The following is a 24,691-nucleotide window of genomic DNA, read 5'->3' on the forward strand; positions in this document are numbered from 1 at the left end:
TTATCCAAGCAGGATCATTCCCAGGAATCTCCTGGGAGATGGATAACTCTGACCTTTATTGACTTTAGGAAAATCTGTTATTGCCACAATTTTCGCTATTTCCAATTCTTCTTCCATTTCTCCTTTTACTTCTGCTTGTGTTTTCTGGAGAAAACTGCCAAGAGAAGGGGGAAAACATCCTGGCAAACCACAGGAAAAGAAGGAAAACTGAATGTGGTGGAGATGAAAAAAAAAAAACAAAACAATAAATTTCTGCTCCTGCTGTTATTTTTTTTTTTCAGTAACTGCAAACCCAGATAAAAAATTCCTTATCAAGGTTTTTTCCAGGAAAAAACAGAGCCTTCCCAAACAATGATCCTACTTTGCTGGCCTTGCCCGACTGACAACGTTCTGACAACATTTGTCCCTAAAAGATAATCGGGATGGGGTGAGAGGAATGGGATTAATCACGCTTTCATAATTCCCTTTTATCCCACTGCTCCACAGGCTGAGTCAGGGTGCCAGCACTGCCCTGCCTGCTGACAGGCTGCTTTTCCTCTTCCCCAGTCCCATTAATCATGTTTTCCCTGCCTTTCCCTTTGGCTCTGACTCATCCCTGCTGTCCCTGTCACCCTGCTCGGAGCGGGCACTTGGAATGCTTGTCCTGACCCCCGAATCCGGGAGTTTGTGTCAACAGGGGGGAATTTTTGGCTTCTCTGCAGGGTTTTGGGATGAGGTTGCTCTGTTGGAATGCTGGCAGTTGTCCATGAAGGAATGGAAAGCAATGGAATGTAAAATAATACGAACTATCATGGGATAATAGGATCTAAAAGGGGTCTATCCTATTATTTGATCCCAAAAAAGCCCTCGCGCAGAGCAGTGCTGAAATCAAAGGGATTGCTCGTGGATTTGGGATCTTGGCCATGGGATTAGGGCCTTGGTCATGGGATTGGAACCTTGGCTGTGGGATTGGGACCTTGGCCATGGAATCAGGATCTTGGTTGTGGGATTGAGAACGGGATTGCTCGTGGATTTGGGATCTTGGTCATGCGATTAGGGCCTTGGTCATGGGATTTGAACCTTGGTTGTGGGATTGCGATATCGGCCATGGAATCAGGACCTTGGTTGTGGGATTGCGATCTTGGCCATGGAATCAGGACTTTGGTTGTGGGATTGCGATCTTGGCCATGGAATCAGGACTTTGGTTGTAGACTCAGGACCTTGGTTGTGGGATTGGGACCTTGGCCACGGACTCAGGATCTTGGTTGTGGGATTGAGAACCTGGTCATGGGACTGGGGCCTTGCTCACAGTTTTAGGAACTTGGTCATGGTCTCAGGACCTTGCCCGTGGGTTGAGCTCCTTCCTCATGGGCTTTCCTCGTGGTTTTAGGAACTTGCTCATGGGATTAGGATCTTGCTCATGGATTTGGGCCCTTCCTCCTGGGTTTAGGGCCTTGCTTGTGGGTTTGGGAACCTGTTAATGGATTTAGGGCTTTTCTTGTGGCTTTGGGACCTTTCTCATGAATTTGGGACCTTTCTCATGAATTTAGGACCTTCCTTGTGGTATTGGGATCCAATGGAGCCCATCCCAATGCTCCCACCCCATGGCCTCAGCAGGGACGAAGGGAATGGCACCTGCCCAGGACTACAGATCCTGGGCAAGGCTGAGATCATGGAATAAGCCTTAGGAAAGGATTTGGGATCACCACCCACCCACCGTGGGGAACACAAAGATTAGGAGCACCAGACCATGGATTTTTAGGAATATTTTTATTAAAACCCACTGCAAACACATTTTTGTTCAGGTTTTCATGGAATTTCATCGGGAAAAGGTGTTGGGATAACTTTATCCTGTAAATCCAAGAGTTTAATTCTGAGAAAGTAAAACACTCATCCACGACAAAAATCTCCAAGGAGCAGGATGAACATCCCATCTCCTGTGGAAGACAGGGCACCAAATTATCCTGCTCCAGCTTGTGGGATTCACCAGCCCCTGGACAACTCCCTGAGGAGGCCACGGATCAAGATGTGCCAGGAAAAATGAGAGACCTGAGGCTGGATCCAGGTGGAATTGCACCAGGAGGGAGGATGCTACAGCAGGAAATATTCCATTAGGGAGGATCCAACCTAAACCTTGGCACAAATTCCCCTAAATCCACCATCATTCCCCAATGGAACACACAGAGGTTGCAACAGAAATCAGGATTTTGATTTTTTATAAACAACACACCTCAGGTTCTTCCCAGTTCTTATTCTACCCTCACCCTTCCTTTTCCATTTTTATAGCCTTATATCCCATAAAAAACCCCAAGGCTGTCACTTCCCTCAGATCCCAATCCAGCATAATTACACGGGATTTCCTCCATTGATCCAGCTATTTCCAATGCTCTGCTGGATTGGGATTTGGGAATTTTTGGGAGGATTTCCAAGAATCCTGCTGCTGCATTCCCTCCCTTTCTCCCAATACAGGCACCACACAGAAAACGTTCCTATCAGCTCCACTTTCCTGTTTGCAGCTCACAATGGAGCCCCAAGACAAGAAAAAAGCAGGAAAGGGTTTTCCTCAGCACACGGAACGACAGGATGCAGCTCCCTGCCCACCACAAACTCCTTTGTGTTCCATTCCCGGAGCAATTCAGCTCCGGGGACAAAATAACTCCAACAGAAACTTCAGGAAGCTGCTGGACCCTTCAGATCCTGTGGCTGATCTTTTCCAGCCCTTCACAGCATGGATAAACCATGGAGGAGGTGCTGCTGGGTGTGCCCCTCAGGATTTTGGGGGGAATTCCCACTGGGAAGGCTGGAAGAGGCTCAAGGAGTTTTGGGAAGTACCTGGGGAGCAAGTTGGACTGGAGAGTTTTTCAGGAGTTACGAGTTTTACTCAGAATAATCAGCAAATATTCCAATTCCAGCATGTTCCTTATACAGGGAAAGAGGGAAAACATGCTCAGCCTGGAGCTGGGAAGGATCCTTCCCAAAACAAATGATCCAACAGGAAAAGCCCAGACTCTCATGTGGCTGATGGGAAGGAGAGCATTGTTTTCTCTGTTTAGAAGTGTATTTAGGCAGGATACTCAGGAAATGAGGAGGTGCTTACTCCAAACACAGCTTTTCCTACCTTTATGCCATTCCTTGGCTCCATGATGAGCAGTTTTCCCTGGTTTCAGGCGACAGATTTTCAATAAAACCCCAAAAGCAACACTCAAACCCCACCCTGGCTGTGCCTGCAGGGCCTGTTCGAGGTCTGCTGAGGCACATCCCAACTTCAAACCCTTTTCCATCCCAACTTCAAACCCTTTTCTATCCCAACTTCAAACCCTTTTCCATCCCACCTTCAAACCCTTTTCCAGGAGAACGAGGCAAATCCAGAGGGGGCAGTGCACAAGGGGCAGCAGGAGAATTCCAAGTGAGCAGTTTCCCTTTAGGAACACGATCCAATAATTCCCAATTTGCCTTTTGGAGCAGAGCTGAGGAGACAAATTCCACCCCACCCCCTCTCCCCTCTGGCTAACCCTTGGAGCAGCAGGACTGCAAATCCCACTGGAACAGCCAGAGGAGCTCACTTTGGGCACAAAGCATTCCCTCCCACCCTTTTATCGGGATTTTTAACCCTCTCCTACCTGCGCTCCCCGCGGCTCTCGGGCTGCTCGGGCACCCAGCAATAATTATCGGCCGCGTTTTTGGCCGGGGGCTTCTCCCTCCTGGCCGCCCTTCTCCTGCAAGCCACGAGCGCCAGGGCGAACGCCAGCAGGAGCAGGATGGCCACCAGGCTGCCCACGATGTAGTAGAGCAGCAGCCGCGGGCCGTCGTCCGAGCCGGCCCCTAATCCCGCGGTGGGCATTCCCAGAGTACGCGGGATGCTCGTGGTCCATGGGATGCGCGTGGTGCCTGGGATGCCGGAGCTCTGTGGGATGCCGGAGCTCTGTGGGATGCCGGAGCTCTGTGGGATGCTGCTGGGGCTCTGTGGGATGACGGTGGAGCTCTGCGGGATGCTGCTGGAGCTCTGCGGGATGCTCGAGCTCTGTGGGATACTGTTTGGGATGGCCTCGCCGGGGCTGCAGCCGTGCCCATCCGCGTCCCGCAGGGAGCCAGGCGGGCACAGGCACTCGTAGCCGCCGGGAAAGTTGCGGCAGGCGCCGGGACACGGATCCCGCAGGCATTCATCCACATCCAGGCAGGACTCTCCCCCCGGCTGCCGCTGGAAGCCGGGCCGGCAGGCGCAGCGAAAGGAGCCGGGAATGTTGATGCAGAGCTGCGGGCAGGCGTGGGGCTGGGCGCACTCATCCACGTCGTGGCAGTGGTGGCCAGCGGGCCCCGCGGGGCGGTAGCCGGGCCGGCAGAGGCACTGGAAGCCGCCGGGAATGTTGTGGCACTGGTGCTGGCACGGCCCCGACTCGCACTCATCCACATCCCGGCACCCGCGGCCGTCGGCTGCCAGGGCGTAGCCGGGCTCGCAGCCGCACTCGAAGCCGCCGGGCAGCGCCCGGCAGGATCCCTGGCAGGGATTGGGATGGCAGAAGTCCTCGGGCAGGCAGGAGGCCATGTCGGCGGCCAGCACGTAGCCGGGGTGGCAGGCGCAGCGCGGGGGCTCGCCGGGCGCCTCCAGGCAGCGCTGCTGGCAGCCCCCGCTGTGCTGGCCGCAGTCCACCGGGCACAGGGGGCCCGGCGGGTGCCAGGCGAAGCCGCCCCCGTCCAGCGGCCCCTTGCAGACGGCGAAGGCCGAGGCGCGGCCGCTGTCGCACCGCACCTCGGCCAGCGTGCCGAAGGGAGCGGCGGCCAGGCGGGCGCTGCGCACCCCGAACGGCGTGGCGTAGGTGACCGCGCCGCGGCCGGCCAGCGGCAGCAGCCCGCACATTCCCTGGAAGCTGAACTTGCAGAGGAAGGCCGGCAGCGTGCTCCGGCAGGCGCGGTCGGCCCAGCCGCCGGGGCCGAGCGGGCCGGGCGGCCGCAGGGCCGCACAGCGGGCGCTCACGCAGGTGACCGCCGGCTCGGATGCCCACTCCGAGAAGTTGCCCGGCTCGCCTCCGGCCACCCAGGAGAAGCCTCGCAGCGGCTCCTGCGGCCGCACGCAGTGACCCCTGGGCAGGGTGAGGCCGAGCCAGGCCGGGCCGGGCCAGGCGGCGCTGGCCAGCAGCTCCCGCAGCCGGGCGGCCTCGCCGGCGCTGCCCACCGGAGCCAGGTTGCCCCCGTTGTCCTCGCAGCGCTCCTGGGCGCTTTTCCAGTTGCTCTCATCCCGGTGCAGGGTGTAGCAGGCGCTGTCGGCGCACAGCACCTCCACGTCGTCCCCTCGGCAGCGCCAGGCCAGCAGCAGCAGCAGCAGGAGCGGCCGGAGCGCGGCCATCCCGCCGGACAAATGGACAAGTGACCAGCGGAGTCACGGCCGGCGGTCACATCCCGCTGTCCCGCCGAGCTCTCCCGAAACACATCCTGTGCTCCCGGCTTTCCTATTTATCACCGGAGGCCGCGGCTTCCTGTAGCGTGCACCTCGTTGCGCTTCCCGGCTTCCCTTTGTGAAAAACACGTTCGCTCTCCTGTGAAAAATTAAAAAAGGGCAACAGGAGGCAAAGTGAAGCAAAGATTACGGCCGGGTGCATGCTGGCACTCAGCCAAGAGCAGCCCCTCACCTCGGGGATGCCCCTCAAACGCCTTTTCCATTACCTCAGTCCCTTGCACCTTCATGGACCCTTATGGATATCCACACAGCAGTTTCCACATCCCGGGAACTGTTTTACTCTCGGAGTAAACTTTCAGAGCGTGCGTGTCCCTGGTGCTTTCGGTTCCTCTTTGTCACTCCCACTTTGGGCCTCGGTCCCGCTTCCATCAGATGGCAGGTGCTGAGAGTTGGTGTATCGGCAGCAGGGTCCGCATCACGCATTCCCTGGATGTCATCCCGACCAGACAGGCAACAATCCCTCACAACCCCATCAGCCACCGCTACTGCCGTGTCCAAGTTTTTGCTGGTAGCGGAAATAAAAGCAAAGTTATTTTGACATTGTACGTACAGCACTCATCCTCCTATTTGCGAAAAGCCAGCAGTAGAATGTGTATTTATGGCACCTTTCCTGCCAGCTCCTCGCTCCCATCCCAAAGTTTTGGGTAAAACGCGCTGCGTTCCTGCTTTTATGCTTTTATTTTTGTGGTGTTCCTGCTTTTTTTTTTTTTTTTCCTCCCTCCAAGAATTTGATTTATTCCCTCCGGCGGCAGCTGAGTTTTCCAAGCCCTAATAGGGGCCGAGGTTTTTCAGGCACGTGTTGCTAAAAGGGGAAGGAAAACATCCCAGCCAAATAGCCGTGGGATCCGTGGATATCAGCCTCTAAAAAAGAGGGAATATTTGGCGTGGCCTCTCCCGCGCACGCGCAAAGATTCCAGCACATTTCTGCCTTTCTTTAAATAGATGGAAGAGCCCTGAAATAGGAGCTGGGTCGTGGGAAGGTCCTGGGAATACCGGGATGGAGCCAAGCTCAGCCGGGCTCCGGTGCCATCCCGAGCAGCACAGTCCTGGCATTCCATGGATGAGGATTCCTCACGGAATTCCAGGTTTGGGCTGGAAAAGCCCATCCTTGAGCAGAGCAGGGACAATTCCACTGGAATGGGCTGTTCCAGACCTTGATGCCGAGATGCTCCGTGGTAACCACTGGGCTGATCCCAGTTCCCTCCCTGCATTCCCAGGATTTCTCCTGAAGCGTCACTCTGGCAGCAGCAGATTCAGGATTTAACCCTGGGAGCCTGGGGAGTCTTTTCCTGCTTGGCACAGCCATGGATCCACTGCTCATTCCAGGATTTCTCGGGTTAGGTGGGTTTGGAATTCCTGAGGGAATGGCCATGATCCAACAGAGAAATTAGAACCAGAAATCTGCTCCTTCACTTCCCTCCTAAGTAAAAAAAGCTGCCAAAAATCCCAATTAAAACTGTGAATTATTCCCAGAGCGGCTCATGCACAGCATTCCTGGGAAAGCCCTGACTGCTGGGATATCTTCTGGAATCTCCCATCCGCGTGAAGGTTCAGGGAGCCACAGCCAACGCTCCCAACCCGGAGCATTGTGGGAAAACAACTTCCCAAAAAACTGCGATGGAGAAACCCCACGTGGATGCTGTTTCTAATTGGATTTATCTAGAATTCCAGGAAAGGGGGGAGTATTTTTGGACTTGGAATAAGAGAGCTCAGCACAGAAGCAGTTCCCTGCTGCCAGCCCAGGACACGGCTCCGCTGTTGGAAAAACACGGATCACGGTTTGTCTGCCTGGCTGATCCTGCAATTTTCCAACCCACAACTTCTTTCCACAACCCAACCTGGCCTTTTTTATCCAACCAAGTTTTCCTGGACAAAATCTGGGAATTTTTAACTAAAGCTCCTCTTGATATTCCCAAAATGGGGAAAAGCCCAAAATATTTAAATATCATTTTAATATTAAAAGTCATTCCAGAATAATCAAGGAATTGATGGGAATGTTCTTTCTTAGGATATGTCGGATGTCCAATTAGGAATCCTGTCCCAGGGAAGAGCTTCTTGTTCAAAACCATGGAATATTCATGGAACATTTGCAAAAATAAAGCAAAAAACTTTTTCCAGTTTTTTTGGTTTTGTTTCTTTTTTTCCCCAATGGAAAAAAAAAAAAAAAGGTTTATCCCTCTTTCCAAGAATTTCATGGATAGGAAAGCTCCCTCCCATCACGTTTAGGAAGATCTCCATGTTCCAAGTTTATGTGGGAATGTTTTGGGGAATTTTTGGTGCTGCTTTGATTTTTATTGAATATTCCACGCTCCTTAAATGTTCTTGGATGTTCCCACTGAAAATCCAAGTCCTGGCTCCAAACTTTAAGAGGATTTTCTCTCCCAACCCCCTTTGGCTGAACACATCCATAATCCTCCATTTTCCATAGGAATCCAATCCCAACGATCTCCTGGAGAGCAGAATTCCCACCAAATGGAATATCCAATACGACTAATTAAAACCTATTAAAAAAAAAAAAACGGGAACTGCTGAAAATGAAGGAATTGGTTTAAAAACGTCACTCGGAGGTTAAAGAAGGAAAAGGGCGTGGAATGTGTGACGTCAGCGGCGGCAAATCCCAGGACTGGGAAGAGGGACAATGGAGCCGGAGGGGGGGACACCTGTGGGGGGAAAAGAATTGGAGGAACTCGGCTCCCTCTGGAGACATCACAAGGACACGGAGCCGGGGTTGGGAAGCTCTGGGAAGGCTGTTGGAAGAGGGGAGCTCCTGTTACATGAAATTTTGGGAATTTGGGCGATGTAGAGGAGCAGGGATTAGAAGGGATTTAATAGGAACAGAATTCCAAGCGCCAAGAAAAGGAGTTGCTTTGTTTAGGTTTTCACATCCCTTCTCCTCTGCTCCGGGGAAGTCCCACCTGGGATTCTGCATCCAGGTCCGGCTCCCAGCACAGGAAGGACGTGGAGGTGTTGGAGCAAATCCGGAGGAGGCACTGGGATAGTCAGAGGGATGGAGCAGCTCTGCCAGGAGGAAGAACTGGGAGAATTGGAATTGCTCAGCCTGGCAAAGAGGAGCTTCAGGATAATCCAACTGTGGCATCCCAGGACCTGAAGGAGCCGAGGAGGGAAACTGGGAGAGATTATTCCCAAGGGATGCAGTGACAGAAGGGGAATGGCTTCCTGCTGGCAGGGAGCAGGTTTAGATGGAATATTGGGAATAAATCCTGCCCTGGGAGGGTGGGGAGGCCCTGGCACAGATTCCCAGAGGAGCTGTGGCTGCTCCATCCCTGGAAGTCTCCAAGGCCAGCTGGAAGCACCCTGGAATAGTGGGAGGTGTCCCTGCCCATGGAATGAGAAGAGGAACTAAGACCCCTTCCAACTGAAACCATTCCATGATTTTTCTCATGGAGTGGCTGAATGTCCACCTAGATGGAAATGAAGAAAGGAAGGAGCAGCTCCCATCCCAAATTATCCCGTTCCTTCCAGGCATCTCCCTCCTTTTCATGGAAGCAGGGATTTTGTTCCTTGGACTCCAGATTCCATGCTGGCATTTTTGATCCTTCCCTCCCTTTATCCTGTCCGTGTTTTTCCAATATTGGAGCAGCTTCCAGGCTAAAGCTGGAGGAGGGAGATGTTCAAAACAACCTGGAGAAAATCCAGGAATTCTGTATCTCTGCAAATAAAATCCAAGACAATTCCAGGAGCTCCGTGGGGTCTCTGCCAGCTGGGAGGGAGCTGCTCCAGGTGCTTTGAGCAGCTCCAAGGAATTTGCTGGATGCCAAGTCAGGACACGATCCCTGAGTTTTGTCCCATTTTTCCAGCCCACTTTGTGTTTAAAACCAGGAATTCCATTTCCGTTTCCACTTTTTGGAAGTCGCTGTGATTCCAGGGAGGAGAAATCCCACTGACCCCCAGCAGATCCATGCTTGGAAATTTCTTTGGGATAGAAGTGAAGCACTCTTCCCAAAACCTTTCCTCCTGGAAATGGAAGGAGTGGAGCACAGCTGGAATATTAGGCTGGATAGCAGCTGGAAAAGTGGGAATCATGCCTCTGGAAGCCTTCCATCCAAGAAGGAAAAGCTCCTCAGATCCCAGTGGGAACAGGACAATCACCCCGGGGAAAACCCTCACTCCAAGGGATGTTTTCCCTCTTCCTTTGTTATCCGAGGGATTTTTTATTATTCTTGAATTTTCCATGTGTTCAGAGCCCTGGAATTGCTGACTGGATTGTCCTGGGTGGTCCAGAGTGGGAATGTGGGGCGGGAACAACCTCTCCTCCAGATGGAAAAAACAGGAATTCAATCAGAGGCTTCCACGGGGATGGATCCCTCCTCCCACCAGGATATTCTCCAAGGAATATTTCTGGGGCAGCTCTGGAATAGAAGGGGGGAAGGTGAAGGAGAGGACAGAGATTAAATCCCAACCCAAAGTCCCTGCTTTCATTCCAGCGGGAGACTTGGGGATATTAATGTTGGAATGCCACCAGGACACCTGGAGAGCACACACACAAATAAACTCCGGGATTTCTCCAAACAATCCAACCCATCCGGAGGGGCTGCGCTGGATTTGGAGCTCAGACCAGCCAGAGGGGGAAAATGCTGCAGCTCTGCAAAATTCCCTCTTTTTCCCAAATTTCTTGGTTACCCAGGATGAGCCATCAGGGAATTTGGCAGCTCCTTCTGTCCCTGAGGGAATTCCAACTCACCTCCCCAAACAGGGATTGCCTAAGGAAAGGAAAACTGGGAAAATTTCTGCCCAAAATATAAAGAAAGTGGAGAATTCTCTAAGGATGGGGAATTCCTATGTGTTTTTTTCTGGGATTTGTGTGTCTGTTCCTTGCGGGAAGCTGGAGGCAAGAGGGAACATCTTTAGGATATTTGGGAACTTTTTTTTTTTTTTCATTAATTGGGATTTTCTGCTGGGCATTCCCACTTTTAGCTCATCCCTTTTGGTGGCAGGACTGGTTTTCCAGGTGGAATGATTAAGGAATAAATTTCTAAAAGTAAACAAACAAGCAAACAAGACATAAAATAATAATAATAATAATAATAATAATAATAATAATAATAATAATAGTAGTAGTAATAAGTGTATCCATAGGCAGATGCTGCCTGAATAAACATGGAATTACCCCAGGAAGGAACCATTCCAGGGGATCCATGAGGAGTTGATTCCTTCATTTTTCCCCCTCTGTCTCACACTTTTCCCCCATTGAAAACAGGTTTTCCCTGCCCACAGGAGCTCTGGGGAACAGAATTCCCAATTTCCGCCTAAAATCAGGATCAGGGGATCCAAGGTGATCCCTCTATTCCCATGTGGTGCCAGAGGCAGAATTCCAAAGGAAGCAGTTTAAGACCCAGCCTAGTGATCCCAGAAATGGAGACAGGCAGGTCTGGAAAAGGCACTGGGATCCGGGATGGAGGATTTGGGTGATCCCATTTTTCTTTGGGATGTTTAGGACATCCCACGCATGGATCAAGGAAGGTGTATCCATAGATCCATATTTTTTTTCCTGGAGCAGAGGCAGGGAAGCGCTGGGCTCTCTTATTAAATACTGATTTCCCCCCTTTGGAGGCTGTGTGCTCATCCCACAGAATTCCCTGCCTGTTTTCCCTGTTTTCCCTCCCCCTCCTGTTGGAATTTCCACATTTGTGGCACAATCCAGACTTCCAGTCCTTCCCAAATTCCCGCAAGCAGCAAAAACCAAGGATGGGGTTAAAGCTGGGCTGGCTCCGGCCGCTCCAGCTCCACCTTGCGCTGAACCAATCGGGATTTGCTGCCATTCCCAAATGTCATTCCCGGCCGGAGGGGCTGGGAGGGCCGGGAATGACTCAGCCCTGGCACAATCCCAGAGTTTCCAACACCCCCAGCTGGATTGTTCCCTGTTTTCCCATTTTCCTCCCGCTTTTTTTTTTAACGCTGTCCCAGCCCAGCTGCGCCGAATCCTTTTCCCGCTGACGTGCCAAATCCCGGGAAGGAGGTGGCTCTGGAATGTGAAGGGAAAGGCAGGGTTGGAAACACACCCGAGGCTCGGGAAGCGCCGGGTGTTGCCCGGGCAGGGCGGCAACAACTGGAAGGAAAAGCAGGGTGGGATTCTCCAAAGGGATGAGCGGCTCCTCCAGAGCCTGCCCAGCTTTCCCGGGATCATGGCAGCGGCGTGGGATGGGCTCGGAGAGGGGGATAAAAGTGAAGATACCCCCCAAAAAAACCGGGATGTGGCTCCATAAAAGGGGAAATCCAGCCTGCAGTGGAAGCAGGATAATTGCTGCTCAATTCCTTGTTTTCCAAAGGGGTTGGAATGAGATGGGCTTTAAGGTCATTCCCAACCCAGATCAGCCTGGGGTTGTTGTTGTCCTGATCCTGATCTTTCCAGAATCTTCTGCCTGTAGATGATCCCGTTTGGAATGTAGGATTCCTTTGCTGGATTATGTCACAGAACAAATTCCATTTTAAAAAAAAGGGAATTATAAATATTGGCATCCACTGGGAAATCCAGAGCCCCCCACACCAGGTTGGCTGCTCCAGCCCTTCTCCCCATCCAAGGAGAGATCCCAAAATTCAGAAGGGAGAGGAGCTGAAAGTTCAAATATTCCTTAAAAAAAAAAAAAAGGCAGGAAAATGGCTCAAAGCACATGAAAACATTGAGGCCATTCCCGGCAGGAGCTGATCCCAGCAAAGCCTGGATTGCTCCCGCCAGCAGCATCACCATTCCTGCTTCCCACACTGGACTCTCTTCCCAGTTTTTCCTTCTATCCCACAAATCTTCCTCCTTGGAGAGGAGGAGGAAGAGGGACAGACTCCGGCAGGGCCTTGGATTTGCCCTGGGAATGGGGTAGCACTCAAAATTCCATGGATAGGATGGGAATCCTGAAGGATAAATCATCTGTTTTCTTTTCTGCTGATGGAGTTTGAGGCTGGGAGGTGAGAAAAATGGGATATTCCCACTGGAATTTTGTTATTGGATTGAAAGATTATCCCAGCTCGCTTTGTTTCCCCATTGGATGCTGATTCTGGGTACCTTTCCTAACCAGGAATAGAGTGGGATTCTCAGTTCCCTATTTTCCCCCCTTTTTCCCATTCCTCTGCAAACTCAGAAGGAATTTCTAGGATTCCATTACTTTTGGGATGTGCTTCCACAGGGAATGAGATGCTTTGGATTGATAGCAATTCCACAGGCAGGAAAGTGGGATTTGCTCATGTATCCATCTTTTTTCAAGGAGCTGCTCCAGGTTTTTCCAGGGAACTCGGGATGCCTGGGGAACCAGCTGGGAAGTGCTGCTGGAACTTTATTTGCATCAAATCCAGCTGAACCCAGGATCACCAGGGAATTACTCTTAGGGAACATTATTCCATAGAAACCTCATCCCATATCCAAGTATAAACACAAAGCCAAGGGGAGCCAAAGTGGGAGCCCATTCCTACTTTTTGATGGATTTGTTTTCCAAGGCCCAGGATTTAGATGGAAGTCCCACTTACAGTAGGAAAAACTGGGCCAGGCTTCATTCCTGACATCCTGGAACCAGGAAAGCTCCGTTTCCACCCCAAAATTTGCATCCCAAGTTCAGCACATGGATTGGAATAACCATTCCCTGTTTTTAGCTCCCATCCCATGGGAGTCAGGCCTTGGATGCTGCTGTTTTCCCACTTGGGGTGTGGGATGATGCAGATCCCATTGCCAGGAATTCCTGGGCATTCCCTGTCCTGCAGAGCCAGGTCCAGCTCTGATCCACTTCCCAAATCCCTAAAAATCCCAGGATCCTTCTTTTCCATCTCTGTGTGTGTTCAGTTTAACGGGATTTAAGCGGGAATAAAATTCCTGTTCTCACCTGGCCCAAAAGAAGAAAATATTTCCCTGGAATGCTGATACTTTGGGTTTTGCCTTGAAGATCCCAAGTTTCCACCTTCTTTGGATGTGGATAAATCCTTGGAAAACTGCCCCATCCCTGCCCTCAGAACCCCAAGGCAACTAAAGCTAAAAAATGTTGTTGGCACATTCCAAAGTTGGAATTTTGGGGGAAAAACTGGCATAGGATTTAAGCGGGAATAAAATTCCTGTTCCCACCTGGCCCAAAAGAAGGAAATATTTCCCTGGAATTGCTGATACTTTGGGTTTTGCCAAGTTTCCACCTTCTTTGGATGTGGATAAATCCTTGGAAAACTGCCCCATCCCTGCCCTCAGAACCCCAAGGCAACTAAAGCTAAAAAATGTTGTTGGCACATTCCAAAGTTGGAATTTTGGGGGAAAAACTGGCATGGGACTCATGTGGCTCCTGGGACAGCTATCCCAGGCTGGCTCCTTCCCTTCCAGATCCTTGGGAGAATCCAGGAACAAGGAATTTGAGTGGTTTTAACCCAATTCCTACAAGGTGCTTCCCTAAATCCTGAGCTAGGATCCCTGTTCCATATCCAAGGCTGAGCCTCGGAGCCCACTGGGATGTGTGAGCAAGGAATTCCCATGGGAGAATCCCTGTGGCAGGATCAGAATTATCCCACCTCCTTCTGGAAGCTGCTGGGAATGACAGAATTCCCAAAGAATTCCCATTTCACCCTCTTCAAGCCCAGGCAGGTTTGACCTCGGTTCCCACAGTTTGTGTGGAACAGATGGATTGAAAATCCTTGGCAAACAGGAGGGAAGGAAAGCTCTCTGCTCTTCCCAGCTGTTGGTGCACCAGTTCCATGGTTTGGATTTGGAAAAACACCAAAATTCCTTTTTTTTCATGGAAAAGATTCCCAGTCCTGAGCAAAGCCTGGTGGGATTTTCAGAGCAATTCCAAGCTGCTTTTCCTTTTCCATGTTGCTCCAAGTTTTCTTCCCTTTGGTTTTGTCCACTTTAACTCTTTTCCCTCTTCCCCCTCCTATTTATCCAAGGAAATGGGGCTGCTTGGGAATTCAATGGGAGGAAAGCAGGAGCTGCTGGCTCCGCATCCGGGGGCTGCCAGGGGGATCCAGAGGTGCTTCCCTACTTTTTTAATGGGATTGAGGAATAATCTCCTATCAACTTCACTGGAAAACTGATGGAGGGCTTGGAAAAATGGGATCCCAAAAGCTGGAGCCAGGGATAACAGGGCTAAGCAACTGTTAGGGAATTGGGAAGTTTGGGAAAGGGGGAAAACAAAACAAGCTCTACAATTCCTGGAAAAAGTCAAGCAAGGTTTTAATTCCTTACTTGGGCTCTGGGAAAAAATAAATCCTGCCCTTTTTGCAGCATCACCAGGATCTCAGGTTTTCCTGGAATGGGATGGCCTTTTGCTCTCTGCTGGTGATTTATGTGGGAATCAATCCCTGCTCCTGACCCTGGGATATTTGGAGTTGCCAAGCTGGGAGTGAGCTGGGAAGTTGGGAAGTGGCTGGGATTCAATCCCAAATGTGTTCCCAATCCCTCTGCTGTTTGGAACGGGGCTCAGTGGCCCAGGGAAATGTCCCCAGATCTTCCCAGAATTTCAGAATCCCAGACTGGATTCTGGCCAGAGGTCACCACCGCTGGGGCAGGAGCTGCAGCTCCTTTGGATTCGCTCCATTATAACAGAAGCTGGATTAACAGAATTTAGGAATCAAATCCCTGCCTTAAGCCAGGTTCTAAACCCCATCCCAAGGTTTTCTTGGAGCTGCTTTGGGAAGCCAGGGCGTCACTCCATGGCTAATGCAAGAGCTCCCAGCCCACGGCGGAGCAGGACACGGATCCTGGCAGGATTTGTCCGGAAAACTCAGCGCTCCCAGTACAATGCCCGATTTCCTGCTGGGAGGGTCCCAGCAAGGCAGGAAAACATCAGCACTTTTCCAGAGGCTCCGAGCTCTGCTTCCCTGCTCCCTGCTGCCTTCGGAGCAGGGAGGATCAATCCTATGATTTTTGCTGGAATTGCATTGCTGTCAATCCTCACCTTGGATCCAGCCCATGGATGCACCAGAGCTTCTCATAACCTTGGGGATGAGAGCTCCGTAAATAAAACTTGGGATTGTTAGGAATGTGGGCAATAAAGATAAGGGCTGGGAAGGCTGGGCAGAGTTTTCTGGCTGGAGAACGTGTCCCAAGGCTGCTCTTTTCCCTCCTTATCGCGGCTCCGCAGGAGGTGGGTGCTACTGCCAAGGGATGTGCCGGAGCTGGGACTGCCTCAGCTGGAATTTCCCTGCCTCAGCAAGGATAAAGAAAAAAAAAAAAAAAGGGAATACGAAGTGAAAACTCCCTGGGCTGCTGGGCAGGGAATCACAGCCAGGGGAAAATCTTCCCTTGACTCCACACCCAGCTCCATGGTGGTTTTATTTTTTACCCTGAAAACAGGGAATGCTTCCTTAGGGGTTTAAAAGGAATTTTCCCTCTTTTCCAGCATTATTTATTGGTGTTTCCATAGGATCCTTCTCCATGCTATGGCTGTGGGCATACAACGCTGGAATTGCCTATGGAAAGGGAATGGATGGAGCAAAGGGAATTCTGGGGCTTTGGTGCAGCACTGGGAAAATGGAAACAGCCACAAAAAACATGGATTGGGATCCATCCTCCAGCTCCCGAGATGGGATTTCACTGGTTAACTACAGTCACATTCCCATGTTGGAAAGGAATTAGGGATCGTGTTCCAGGTGCTCCTTGCCCTGCTGTGATTCCAAGGGTTTTACCTTTCCCGGGAGCCAGCCCAGGTTGCCGGGTTATCTACGGTTGCTTCCGGACCTCCCCACGGAATTTGGTGAAGGCCAGCGTGGAAATGGGAAGAGCCCTGCGGATAAGCATCTGGATCCTGCCATTGTTATCCTGAAAGGAGCGGAGGGAGAAAGGTGGGGAGGAACCAGGGATGCTCCGAGCAGAGCTGATGTTTCCAAAGGGATAAAATCCTTGGATTCTTGTCCCTCCCGGCCACCTGCAGGCCTGATCCCAGCTGGAGGCAGCTTTCCACTGACCTCACTGGGCAAACATTCCCTCCTCCCTGGTTTTGCAGGGAATGAGACACTGGATGCACAAGATTGAGGGAAAAATCCATGGCAAAAAAACAGGAGCCTGTTCCTAAAGTCTGAGCCCATTCCCAAATCCTCCTAGGATTTTCTGAGGGCTCCAAGCTGGATACCTTCAGCTCTGGGGGTCCAATTCCTCTTTTTCCCAAGAAATGTGCTGTGCCAAGGCCAGGAATTTGGTGAAGGCCAGCGTGGAAATGGGAAGAGCCCTGCGGATAAGCATCTGGATCCTGCCATTGTTATCCTGAAAGGAGCGGAGGGAGAAAGGTGGGGAGGAACCAGGGATGCTCCGAGCAGAGCTGATGTTTCCAAAGGGATAAAATCCTTGGATTCTTGTCCCTCCCGGCCACCTGCAGGCCTGATCCCAGCTGGAGGCAGCTTTCCACTGACCTCACTGGGCAAACATTCCCTCCTCCCTGGTTTTGCAGGGAATGAGACACTGGATGCACAAGATTGAGGGAAAAATCCATGGCAAAAAAACAGGAGCCTGTTCCTAAAGGCTGAGCCCATTCCCAAATCCTCCTAGGATTTTCTGAGGGCTCCAGCTTAAATCCAAGCTGGATACCTTCAGCTCCAGGAGATCTCTTTTTCCCAAGAAATGTGCTGTGCCAAGGCCAAACTTCCCATTAATTAATCCTGCTGGAGCCAATTCATTTCCCAATTAAACACCCCAGGTTTGGTGTGGTTTTCCCAAAATTCCCTGGAAAAGCTGGAACAGCCTTATCAGGCAGCTATTGGGATACCCTGACAGGGCAGCCAGAGCTGGATGTTATCCCTAGGGAAGTGAGAAGTGTGAACTGGAAGTGGGGCAACTTGGAAAAAAATGGGAATGTCATTCTCATCCTGCTGCAAAGAAACAGAGGGAAAAGAGATGGGATGGATTTGATCCCAATTAAAGGGGATTGGTTGGTTTGTTGCTGGCATTGCCAGAGCACCCATGGCTCCTCTTCCCACTGTTACCCTGGATATGGGAATTCCCAGCAGCTAACCAGGACTGCTCCCTTTGAACAACACCTTGGAACCAGGCACCATCTCCAGGATTTTTAACAGGAAGAGATGGAAAAGTGGCATCCCATGGCTCAGCCGATGATTTTAGGAATGTGCAGGGCTGGCACCGCCTTTCCTCGGAGCTGTTCCCTGCCTGATTTCCCAATCTTTATTTCCAAATCCGTAGCATTCCAGACTGATCTCCTATGGAACTCAGGCTATAAATTTCCCTGTCAGTTCTGGCTCCGAGTGGGAATGCTGATGTTGAAACATTCCTACCTGGATTTCAAAAGCCATTCCCTAAAGGTGGAGAATCCACCCTATCCCGGGGTGATCCACCCAGGATCAAACAGCCACAGCTCCAGGGGTGAGGAGTGAGTGGTTTCTTCTGGTGGGATCCATCTTCCCCCCTGGAATTGCTCTCCAGGTATTCCAGCTGTTTCCTGGGAACAGCAGCTACTTGTTCTTCCCAGTTCTGTGGGATTTTAGGGATTGTACTTCCCGCTTCATTCCCTCCTCCTCTGGAGGTCTCAGTGCCAAATTGGGGAGCCCAAATTCCCCGTGGGAATAGCCTGGAATGTACCCGGAGCTGCTGGAAAAATCCCAAGTTGTGGTCCCAGCTCTGTTGCCATGGTAAGGAGCTCTTGGATTCCATGAGCACAGTGGAGTGGGGTCATTCCTGGTGTTCCTGCTTGCTCCAGCCAGGATCCCAGCAAGAACAGGGCTCCTTACCATGAGCTCCACATCCTCATCTTGCTTTTCCAAAGGGAACTGTTCCAGCTTCTGCTGCTGGACACAGCAAGATCTGGCGGTCATTCCCTGCTTGGAATGCCCTGGGATGGCCGGAGCAGTTTCTTGGGAAAAGGGATTAGAGGAACAGCCTCTTTCCGTCAGAGCAAACTCTGGCTCCTGCCAGCATTTCACTGGGAACAGCTTGAAAGGATTGGAAAAGCTCCAGGGACCACGGATCCCCAGAAAAGATCTGCCTCCTCCGTCACAGCGCGTGTGATCCACCGTCATTCCCGCCTGGACGTGAATTTGGGATTGCTCAGGGGTGAGGTGATGAATCCATGAGTGTCCCAGATGTGAACCCCTGGGATGGGATGTGTCAGCACAAGAATTCCCAAGCAGTGCTATCCAGCTGGGATGAACTTTAGTTTTCCAAAGCCTGGATAAGGAGGGGTTATCCTGGATCACGTGGAGCTGCCAGGCTTGGAATGAGCAGCCCCTGTGGAAGGAGCAAGGTGTGGAGTTCCTCTTGGAATTCTCTTCCCAGCAAAATAACCAAAGTGGCTTTTCCACCTTTATTGGGAATGCTGAGAAGAAGGGAGAGGTGCCAAGGCACCCTCCTGTGCTCCATTCCCAACCGCTCCATGCCGGGGGCAGCTCCTGCACCTTGTCCTTGGAATTCTGGAATTCTGAGCTCCTACTTCCTTCCCATACATTCCCATTTCCCAGAGGAGCAAAATTCCCACCTGATCCTCACAGCTCATCCCAACTCTGGGAAAGGCGGGAAAGCTCAGACCTTGGCATTCCAGTTGGGAATTCTGGGCCTATAAATGGCTCCCTGCTCCTATCCCAGCTCCAGGTGCATGTCCTGAATTCCCAACTTTTGCCCCGGAGAGGAAAGTGTTTGTGGAGTCACACGGATTCACTCCTGAACTTTTCCACAGCCTGTTCCCTTGGGAAGCTGGAAATGTGCGTCCACAGCATCTCCTGGATGAGCATGGATCCTTGGAACCGGATCCATGGACCTAAAAATGACACTTAGGGAATTTGGGATCTTTTTTCCCCTTCCTTTTAGCTTCCTTCCCTTGTCTCTCCCACATTTTTCTCTGACATCTTCAGGCTCCAACCTGTTTTCCTATTTTTATTTTTCTGAAATGGGGCTCCATGTCCTCACATGCCTGGGAGTAGGCAGGCATTAAAAACACAGATCCATCATCTTTTGGAATGTTCTTCCAGCTTCCCATGCAAGCCTGGGCTTGCCAACCCCACTGCAGCTATCCTTGTGCTCCCAACAGATTTTTGGGATAACCTGGAGCCAACTCTCCAGCTGCTGGAAAATCTCCTGACTCCATGGATCCCTCTGAGCCATAAAAATGGATCCATAAAATCACCGGCCTTTGGAATGTTGATGGGTACCCTATATCTGATGTTGTGGTTCCCATATGGAAAAATAAAGGAATTTCACGCAGAATTAGGTGCCACATTATGTCCAGCTCACAGGTTTTTGTTTGCTTTAATTCCATATGGAATGTGTTTTCCCTGAGGAGAAGGTCCCAGAGGTTGGATCCATCCCTTTCGGTGCTGGAGTTTGCCTTGCCTAGAGGTATTCCATAAAATTCCTCCACACACTTGGAGCCTTCTCCGTGCTTGCAGCAACATTTCCCTATTTCCTTGCAATCCCAATTTATAAGGGATAAGGAATCCAGATGGGAGAAGTCGTGGTGAGATGTTCTAGGGTTTGGAACTCCAGCTCCATCCAAAGGGATACTTTTCCTTTATCCACCTTGGCATTCCTCCATCCCTGGAATTCCTGGCAATCATTAAATATCCCAGAGTAAAAGCAGATGCTTTAACAAAGAGCTCATGGGCTGACCCAAAGTCATTCCTGCTGCTTTTCCAAAGGTTATCCGGCCATTCCCGACCCCACTGCTCCCTAGGAATATGAATTTTTTAATCCCAGTTGGGAAAATATTCCTTTTAAAGATGAGTGGTTGGTCTGGGAACACTTCTGGAGATGGATTTTTGTATATTTGAAGGTGGACGTGATTCCAAAAGCCATTCCTGGAATCAATTTGGATAATTATTGTGATCATTATTAGGGATAAGCACAAAGCTGGAAAATTAGCAGTGTGAAAACTCAGCAAATCCTTCTCCTCCTCCTGCAGAAATCCCTAATCCACACTTTCATCCCAAAGGCTGGCAGGACCCTCGTGGTCATTCCAGTCTCATTCTGCAGCTTAATGACCGTGCCTAATGACCGTGCTGGGAGCGAATGGCGATGGATCAAAAGGGATTAATTGGGATTTTAATCATCTTGGACACTTGGCTTGGGATGAGTCCCTGGTGTTCCATCAGCTTTGCGGGGATGGATCTTGGCATAGACCTTCTCCAAGCAGGAGAGCTGGAAGGAGAAAAGACGGAATAAGATGAAGGCAGATGGGAGTTTCTTAATGGAATGGGGTGTTAGCATTGGAATTGCTCAGGAAGTTTGGAGATACTATCCCTGGAGCAGCTCTGGAACAGGATAAAAGCAGATGGGAATTTTGTGATGGAATGGGTCGTCAGGCTTTAGAATTGCCCAGGAAGATTTGGAGGCTCACTCCTGGAAGTGTCCTTGAATTAGAGGTGAAGGAGATGGGAATTTCTTCATGGAATGGGACGTTAGCATTGGAATTGCCCAGGGACATTTGGAATTCCCATCCCTGGAACAGGCCTGGATGGAATAAGAGATGAAGGCAGATGGGAATTTCTTCATGGAATGGGTTGTTAAGGATTGGAACAGCACAGAAAGGTTTGGAATTCCCACCCCGGGAGGAGTCCAAGGAATCACTGGACGTGGCACTCCTGGGCTGGGTGACAGGCTGGACTTGACGATCCCGGAGGTCTTTCCCAACCTCAGTAATTCCACGGGATTCTGTGGGACTAAAGGCAACCTCCAGAGCTGCAGCTGGGGCCGAGCTTCCCCTGCAAGGCCCAGGATGACTCACCCTGAAATTCACCAAAATATTTTGCCAGGTGTTTGTTTCTCCAGGCAGCTGCTCCTTCCATGTTTTGTCATTCCTGTGCCAAGATTCCACGCCCAGACTGGGACTAAAAAAAGGGCATTTTCTCATCCCTGCAGGAGCACCTGGAGGCAGGAATACTCTCCCTGGAAACACTTAGGCTCAGGACGCAGATATAAACTGAAATTCCTCCTTTTTCCCCCGAACAATTTGGATTTGCAAACCAAGGTGAGCGCCCAGCACTAAGGAAAAATAAACACTGAGGGATAAATATTATTGCTGGGAAGCCAGATATTTACATTGAAAAAAAAATTGGGACAATTCTGGTGGCTAAAAGTCAAGAGGCTCCTGTAGGAGCATGAGAAGTTTGGGATCTTGCGAGGGAATGCTGCTTTCTGGGGAACATCAAAAAAACACAGCCAGCTGTTGGAAAAATACCACTTAATCTGACGTATTTAGATTTATTTTCCTTATAATTTTCCCTGGTGAACAGCTGGGATCAGCTGGAATTTGTCCGGAATCACCTCCATGAAATCAGCAGCTCTTTTAATCGGAGACTTGGAACACCAGGAGCGTACATCTGGCAGGAATTCCCTCTTTTCTTGCCATTTAGGAATAACTTTGGGGGTTGTTTTGCTGGATTTCTTCTGGCTGGCAGCAAGGTGCTAAGCTGAATTTACTCCCTGGGATCCTCTGCATTCTGTACAGCTTTATCATGGAATATTGAGTTGGAAGGAACCCTGTGGGGGGGTGGGGAAGGGGATTTTCCTCCCCACCTTCTTTTGCTAATGGAATATTTGTTTTATATTGAACTGTAACTAAACAGGAGGCGGCTCTTTTCCAAGCGGGAAAAGCATTAACATCCTGTCCATTAGCTGGAGACTAAACATTATCCACCTGTATTCCAGATCCCAGATGGAGAAACAGGATCTTTAGCACATTCCATAATCCCCAGACTCAACTATTTAAAAGTTCAACCAGAACTCCACTATTTAAAAATCAATTAAAACAATGTCAGTTTGGGCTTGACTGGGAGTGTTAAGGAGTTAAAAATTCATCAGGCCTTCAATATCCATGGAATGTGATGTAAAATCCTTTGCTTCCAGAGGCAGCTTCTGGGTTGGATGCCCACGGTTTAGCAGGGGTTAAAATATTTGGGAGAAGAAGTTTGCAAAGTGCCAAGAGCTTAAAAATGTGTGATAAACAAGTAAATGAGCTGTGCTGAGGATTTATTTTGTGCCAGAAGGAAAACATCATAGATACACTCCCAGAATTTGGATTTCCATTGCCCTAGCACGTCACTTGTCAGGAGTGTGGGGTCAGGATTGCAGGGAACGAATCCCAAAGCAGCCCCACTCCCTCTTCCCCTGAAGCTGTGGGAATACATCCTATCGCAATCACCGCTACACAGGAATGAGCTCCCAGGAAAAATGAGAAGGAACATCCAGAATTCACAGCCCAGAGCCAAAATCCTGGGTGCCTTCATGCCCAGGGTGCTGCTGAGCTGGCTCCAAGCTCATTCCAGAGAAACCTTCCCAAACTGGGGTCTTGACCTTGGTGGGAGCCCTTCCAGTGACTCCTGGATGTGTCCCCACATCAGGGACACGGAGTTGTCATCCAAAGTGTTGGCTCCATAACTCCAGGGAACACGGAGGGGTGAAAAGGGCTTTTAATTTATTTGTTATTTATTTTTATTTAGTTACATTTTATTTAATTCGTTTATCTCCTTGATCAGTAAAAGTCATTGGTTTTCCAGAGCTCCAAGTGTTCAGCCTGGAGAAGAGAAGCTTTGGGATGACCCAAATGTGGCATTCCAGGACCTGAAGGAGCTACAAGAAACATGGAGAGGATTATTTCCATGGGCCTGGAATGATGGGACAAGAGGAAATGGTTTTCCGCTGCCAGACAGCAGGGATAGATGGGATATTAGGAGAAAATCCTTCTCTGTGAGGGTGGGGAGGCCCTGGCACAGGTTTCCCAGAGAAGCTGTGGCTGCTTCATCCCTGGAAGTGTCCAAGGCCAGGTTGGAGCACCTCTGGGATAGTGGAAGGTGTCCCATGGCAGGGGGCGGGACTGGATCATCTTTAAGGTCCCTTTCAACAAAACCATTCCCTGATCTTGGAATTTGATGGTTGGACTTGATGATCTTAAAGGTCTTCTCCTATTCCCCCTTGCTTTGCTCTGGTGTTCCGGTTTTTCCCACCAGAACCTTGGTGGGAATTAAACTTTGCTGGTTTTCAGGATTCTAAAATCTTCTTTTTCAGACAAAGCACACATGGACTTCCCTCAGTTTCCATGTTTTTCAAGTGGCACTGGGATCTTGGACGCATTCTGCCAGGATATACAGAACTCCTGCTCCTTGAGACTGAACATGATGGGGAGAATCCATGGGATGTTTGATTTGTACCACGATCCCATGCCAAGATTTCTTATGGAGAACAGGACAAGAGGCTGAGCAGTGCTCGGTGCTGACACACGGAGCAAGGGCTGCTCTGTGCTTTCCATCAGGATTTACCCTGGAATTTGCATTTTTAGCCCATGCTGAAAGCTCTGTCCCTGTTTCACGGATGATCTGGAGGTTTGCTTGGCTCCTTGGAAGCTCTCTCTGCAGTGCCATGGCTGATATCCGTGGTCGGATTCCTCAGGATTAAAGGGATGAGCAGGGCTACAGTCTGGGCAGCTCTTTCCGAAGCCTGCAGCATCCTCTGGTGGAGCCATAAGGAAGGGATATCCATCCAGGGAAAACACACGAGGATGTTTCACTGGGCTCCTGGGAAGAGCCAAAATCGCCAATGCCCCCGCGTCGCTCCAGGGGGATTTGGGAACACTTCCATCCCTGGCTGACCTCGAGCCACAAAGGCCCAATGGATCAGGAGCAGAACCTGACTGGCAGAGCCAACTCCCAATGTTCCCTCTTTTCATGGCTTTAGTCACCACGATCAAAGCCCGAGTTATCTCTCCACTCCCAACCAAGGGAAGTGCTCAGGTAAAATCTGAGTTCCCAGGCTCCAATTCTTTCCTGGATTTCGTTGTTTTGGCTTAACAGGTTGTTTTATTTCGCCATCCTGGCGCCTGGAATTCTTCACCCACGACAGCACATCTGGGACTGGCATCTCCCACAGCTGCCTCCCGCATGTTTCATCCCTCATGTTGAAATTCCAAAATTAGGGATTAGGAAAGAGTAGCTATGATGCTCTTCCTTCTCTCTCCCCACAGGAGAGACATGGAGAATTCCATGGGTTCTAGAGAGCCCCTGAAGCACATCCAACCATGCGGAACATTTGGAGAATCAAGTGAATCTCCTCAGAAACAAAACTGGTGGCAAAGAGCAGAGCAAAATCCAGCCTTGGGGAAAATCCCTCCTGGGATGGACACATGGATACTGCCCAGCAGTGTATCCAGAAATTCCCTCCATCCTTGTGGAATTCAGACTAAATTGGCCGGGAGCTTCCCAACTCCTCTGGGTGAGAGCTGCCGTGCACGCCAGTTTTCCGATAAAGGAAAAGCAAACACCATTCCTTCGTACGAAGATACAGGAATATTATCCTGACATTTTCAACACGGATCATTCATATTGCTGCTCGTTCTTCCCCCTGCAAAAGCTGTG

General features: G+C 50.4%; 1 protein-coding gene across 2 annotated transcripts; it reads right to left on the reverse strand.

Moving 5' to 3' along the window:
• Positions 1 to 1,734: 1,734 nt before the first annotated feature.
• CD93 (CD93 molecule) lies at positions 1,735 to 6,159 on the reverse strand. 2 transcript variants are annotated; one of them, XM_039717073.1, is made up of 3 exons: positions 6,037 to 6,159; positions 5,638 to 5,936; positions 1,735 to 5,510 (listed from the first exon to the last, which is right to left on the reverse strand). In XM_039717073.1, the coding sequence occupies exon 3, from the start codon at positions 5,318 to 5,320 to the stop codon at positions 3,596 to 3,598; it is 1,725 nt and encodes a 574-aa protein (XP_039573007.1). In that variant the 5' UTR covers positions 5,321 to 5,510; positions 5,638 to 5,936; positions 6,037 to 6,159; the 3' UTR covers positions 1,735 to 3,595. The 2 variants fall into 2 exon arrangements, with proteins under 2 accessions (XP_039573007.1, XP_039573006.1); XM_039717072.1 differs by having other exon boundaries at positions 5,638 to 6,126.
• Between the last annotated feature and the right edge of the window lie 18,532 nt (positions 6,160 to 24,691).

This window comes from Passer montanus, unplaced genomic scaffold (genome assembly GCF_014805655.1).
Source record: "Passer montanus isolate IOZ18808 unplaced genomic scaffold, ASM1480565v1 scaffold37, whole genome shotgun sequence".
Lineage (NCBI taxonomy): Eukaryota > Metazoa > Chordata > Aves > Passeriformes > Passeridae > Passer > Passer montanus.